At 39.2% G+C, this 5,372-nt stretch overlaps 1 protein-coding gene across 1 annotated transcript; it reads left to right on the top strand.

Moving 5' to 3' along the window:
* The first annotated feature begins 628 nt into the window (after nucleotides 1-628).
* Nucleotides 629-5,372, top strand: LOC108718684 (cathelicidin antimicrobial peptide). Its single transcript, XM_018267027.2, has 4 exons — nucleotides 629-920; nucleotides 1,165-1,263; nucleotides 2,289-2,372; nucleotides 4,117-5,372. Exons 1-4 carry the CDS (start codon nucleotides 714-716, stop codon nucleotides 4,276-4,278), a joined length of 552 nt encoding a protein of 183 aa, XP_018122516.1. The 5' UTR covers nucleotides 629-713; the 3' UTR covers nucleotides 4,279-5,372.

Genomic DNA, 5,372 nt, shown 5'->3' with positions numbered 1-5,372 from the left:
ATACCCCTTATATATTTATATATAGTGATCATATCCCCTTATATATTTATATATAGTGATCATATCCCCCTTATATATTTATTTATAGTGATCATACCCCTTATATATTTATATATAGTGATCATATCCCCTTATATATTTATATATAGTGATCATATCCCTCTTATATATTTATATATAGTGATCATATCCCCCTTATATATTTATATATAGTGATCATATCCCCTTATATATTTATATATAGTGATCATATCCCCCTTATATATTTATATATAGTGATCATATCCCCCTTATATATTTATATATAGTGATCATATCCCCCCTATATATTTATATATTAAATTATAGGTTATAAGTCATTAAATCATAAGTTATTGAGATATACTGTATATATGTGTGTGTGGTATTGATATATATATATATATATATATATATATATATATATATATATATATCAATAACTGAAGAGTTAGATATAGTATCGTGACTTTGATATTGTGAAAGTGCAGGAATCTGTATGAGGGACGAAAGGAGCTTCCTTTTTTTGTAACAATTTCTAAAACTTGTACAGAAACAGGTCCATTTTGCAATAGTCCAGTAAATGGCACAAGCCTGTGTTTCCCCAGAGATTACATTTGTAATGTATACATGTTTGCAAAGAGCAAGCCTATGGGTTGAGTATAAAAGGTGCTCCTCTCCTGTGCAGAAAGCTCATGTATCCAGCAAACATGGAGACCACATGGGGCCCAATCCTGCTCCTCTGTCTGTGCCTATCAGTACATGGGGTATCATTACCCAGAATTCCCATGACGGACATGGAGGTATCGGCCATGGCGTTGGTCAGCACTGAGTACTACAACAGAGGATCCAGTGACAACTCCATCTTCCAACTCTTCAACAGTGATATCGACCACTTTACAGTAAGTAATTCAACCCTAAATAGTTTTTTTAAAGTGGAAGTACACCTTAAATTCTGCTAAGGTGAGTTAGCTATAGCAACCAGACATCAGTTTATTTTCCAAACTGGAATAAGTTTAACTAATCTAATAATTGTATATCAATAAAAATCCAACTATAAGTTTAACTTTATTTAAAGCTGAGTGTGCTTTGTAATATTCTTTTCATGTCATTAATGCTCCAATATATGATTTTCCCCATTTGCAGAATGGTTCTTCAGCTCAGATTCAGTTCACTATAAAGGAGACTGGGTGCCAGAAATCGGACAACCATATGGGACAGGAATGCGACTTCCTCGAGGATGGGGTAAGTCATGTCATAGGCACCCAGGTGCTTGGGTGCAATAAAAAAATATTTACGCATGGGGTGGGGTTGTTGAGTTTGTTACAGAAAGGATCCAAGGTCAAGGAAAGTTAGGGGAACACCATTAATTTAGGCAACTCCAACCTGCCCGGGGTACTTCAACTGGGAGCACTTGGACACCTCTTCTCTTCTTCTCCCCAGCAATCCTTGCATGGGTTTGAGTTGGACACATGTGCAATACACTCAAACTTCCGAAAATTACTAGACTAGTCCAATGCATGGAACACCTAGGGGTAGATTAAGAGAAATGGGGCCATTGTGCTCCCCTGTAAAGTACCCTGGGTTGGTTCCTCCCTTTTTTATAGAAGGACTGCACAGACCTGGGGCAAAAGTGTCGCAATTTGGTTCCTGGGGAGGGTCCCGTGATTTTACATTTAGTTGTCCTTTAAGTTTTGTTTTAATTAAAATTCCGTGAATTTATTTTTTACTGTGAAAGAGCCATTGCATTTCAACTGAATATGATAATTATATAATAACTCAAAAAACACAAATAATAAAAAATGAAAACAAATTGCAAATTGTCTCAGAATATCCCTCTCTACATCATATTAACAGTTCATTTAAAGGTGAACAACCCCTTTAATATAATTTGGGGTACAAAGTGTTTAATATAATCCGGGGCATATAAGGCATAATATGGCCATGCGTTTTTCCAAATGTTAAAAAACCACTAGACCCTCACTGCTTGGGGAAGGATAAAACTCCTAGGGATGCATCGTTTTTTGGAATTCCATTGAATCCTTCATAAAAGATTCAAAACAGTTGTATTTACCTAATATGCTAATTAGGGCAATGAAGAACGTAAAGAGTGTTCAGCTTCCTTGTTCTTGTGACAAAAAGAAATGTGATTTGAATGATTCAGCTCTTAATATTTCCTTTAGACAAATCAAGGTATGGTGGCTCTTTTTTTAGTATCAGCTCCTACAAGATGAGGAACATCAAAGTCCTTCTTGATCTCTCCCCTGCAGGTCATGAAAAGGTGCACGGCTAGTTTCTTCCCAGAGGATGAGCTCCCGGCATTTGTCATAACATGTGATGCCATCCAGAATCCTGTAAGTGTGCAATTACTAACAATTTATTGTGTTAGAAGAGGGCTACAGAAAATAATATGATTGATTGGTTACTGTTGAATAAACACCTGGTTCCGAAACAGTGGGGCTGAGTCCTTCAGAGGGTTTGAAGCCGTGCCAGGTCTCAGCATGAAGACTTCTTCGAGATACACCTGTCTTTGATGTCATAGTCTTGAAACTCTGACTGAACTGTTGATTAATCAATATTTTCCAATAACTGCACTAATTTATGAGCTAAGAGGGGCCAAAGGATGGTTCTTCAAGGGAACATTGAAACTGGTACATAGTGCCAAACTGTTGACCTCAACTTGTGCCTTGCTGAGGATTCTGGGATGTGTAAGAGAGACTCTACTAAAATAAATTTAGTGGACTGAACCCTTTGAGCAATCAATGTACAAAAATGGAGATGTGGAAGCACTCTAAAGGCTAAGTAATAGTATATTTAAGTATAATGAAAGTGCTAGTTTTAATGCACATTTATTTACAAAGTTATGATCATAAAGTTGAAAAGCCACCATACCACATCGAGGTAAACCCCATATGGCGGTCCCTAAATTGTTTGCCTTTCGGCCATAGTATAAAAAGTCTTACTGCATAGTAGCATTCAGTGTAACCTTAGAGCAACCAGTTAGATCTTTGCTTACATCTGTAGTAGAATAGCATGATGACTGGAGTGGATAGCAGGAGAGGACTGGAAAAGGCAGGGCAAGATGCAGAGCAAGACAAGGAAAGATATAGACAGGGTACAGGTCAGAACAGAACAGGAAGCAGGAACCAGAAAGGCAAGGTCAGGTCAAGGTAGAATAAGGTTAAGGCAAGATCAGGTTCGGAGTGAGGAGCAAAGCAAGATTCCGAATAGCAAGGAAAGCTGAGCAGTGCAAGGTCAAGGCAAGGTTAAAGCAAGGATAGATCAAGGTTTAAGGCAGGACCAGAGCAGAACTGGAAGGGGAAGATAAGGCAGATCAAGACAGGACAAGGTTCAGAGCCAGGCAGGACAAGACAGGGAAGGGTTCAGACAAGACAAGATAAGATAATATAATATAAGACAAGGCAGAATAGGAAGGCGGCTAGAACAGGAACCCGTAGCTAGGGACAATGCCACACTGCTAGGATGGGAACCAATGCTCAGGCATGGAGTGTTTGGGGGGCTGGTCTTATATAGAGCAGAGTCACCCCTGATTATCTGACTGCAACCAATCAGGCTGCTGCTGGGCTGGGGCTGCAGAGGCCAGATAACATATAGTGATCAACCCTGCAGGCTGCTCACCTGGCCAAATGGTTAAGGCATTGAGCCATAAATCCAAAGGTCCCTGGTTTGAATCCCAACAGATCCTGATGCTATGAGGCCACTGGGAGCAACATCCAAGGGGTTGGTAAGAAGTGTCAGACTGGGACACCAGGGGCCCCACCCAAAAGCCTTGCGCCAGTACTATTATTCTTCTTCCTCTCCTCACTCAACCTCTATTCTCCTAGCCACTTTGTTCTCATAAAAATAGGGAATGGCCATGAAATAGGCTAAATGTTTAGCAGCATGAGGGGCCACTGACACCGAGAGTTTTCCTGGTATCCCGATGGGCCAGTTCGACACTGTTGGTAAGCAACATGTTGTTTGCAAGACATTGAGTGAGGATCACTGATGTAAATCATGCCCGTTGCGTTTTAATATACACATACCTGTTTTCTATCACAAATATTTCTTATCAGAGTTTCTCTCCTACTTACATAGCCTCTCCGTGTAAGAAGAAATGGTGGCAGAGGCCGAGGTGGTGGTCGTGGTGGTGGAATTCGTGGAGGTGGAAAAAGTGGCTTTGGATCTCCCATAGCTGGAGTCAAGAGAAACCTAATTAATCTCCCAAATGCAAAAATAAAAAGACATTTTTCTGCATGAAGGTGCTATTGGCTGCTCCAGATGTTGCAGAACTCTTGCAAGGGTCCAGGGCCAAAGGTTGCCTTTTCCTTGTGCTATAAGATTTTCTAAATTGAATTAAAAAAAAAGAGCCGCTTTAAACGGATCTGTCTATGTGTTGATTTTCCCTGTTTAATGTTTTAGTACAAGAAATAACATACCATTAATTTTATTACCCTTACTTTATACATATTATACACAATACAGCTCACCTGGGAGCATGATTTCTCTGTTGTCAGACTATATTATGGAAATACAGAGTTCTCTGGGTCAGCAGAGCGTGTCTCCATCCAGTATTCTTTGGGATGGGTCAGTACAATTTCTTAGCAGCTTCTTAATGGTTTAGAACAACTGTTGCTTGATAAAGGGGTTGTCCCCGAAACGTTGCATGTCGCACTAATAAATTTTAAAGCAAGGGTTTTTCACCCTGCCAGCAGTACCTGTGTGCCGGTGAATCTTTTCTTAGAACAACTGTTCTCCCAGCACCCACCCATCTTCTACATGGGTCACAATTTATTCATATTGTTGGCTTCAATTGATCACCATTTCTGCAATATCTGAGCAAACAGAAAGTATATATTGTAATGGCCAGGACCAGAGGGGCACAAACAAGTAACCCTTTGGGGAATCTGGTACTGCTTTATATACAGGTCATAGATGCCCCAGATCTGGTCAGGCAGTTTGGAACTTTATAGTCCAAACATCTGGGCATTTATGGCAGGTGAGGGATCAGCTTGTCAGATAATCTCTGTGCTACTCTTTTCCCTGTTCTCATCAACCAAAAATGTTCTGTAATGGGTGCAAGTGTTTAACATGAATAAAATGCATGTCAGCATTATACAATTTCTCCACTAGATGTCACTCTTGGACAATTTATGTGTACAAAGTTCATTGTGAAATTAAGCCTATGTGAAGAATTAAATTAATTAACAATTAATTAACAATTAATACAGACAAATCTGCAAAAATAATTGCAAACAAATTATTTATTTAAAAAAGAATCATTGCTTACTCTGATCCAGCAGCGGCAGACACATTTAGTATCATCACCTAAAAATAAAGAAAGTTTCCATTTA

This window comes from Xenopus laevis, chromosome 6L (genome assembly GCF_017654675.1).
Source record: "Xenopus laevis strain J_2021 chromosome 6L, Xenopus_laevis_v10.1, whole genome shotgun sequence".
Lineage (NCBI taxonomy): Eukaryota > Metazoa > Chordata > Amphibia > Anura > Pipidae > Xenopus > Xenopus laevis.
This window is presented reverse-complemented; position numbering and strand designations above follow the sequence as displayed.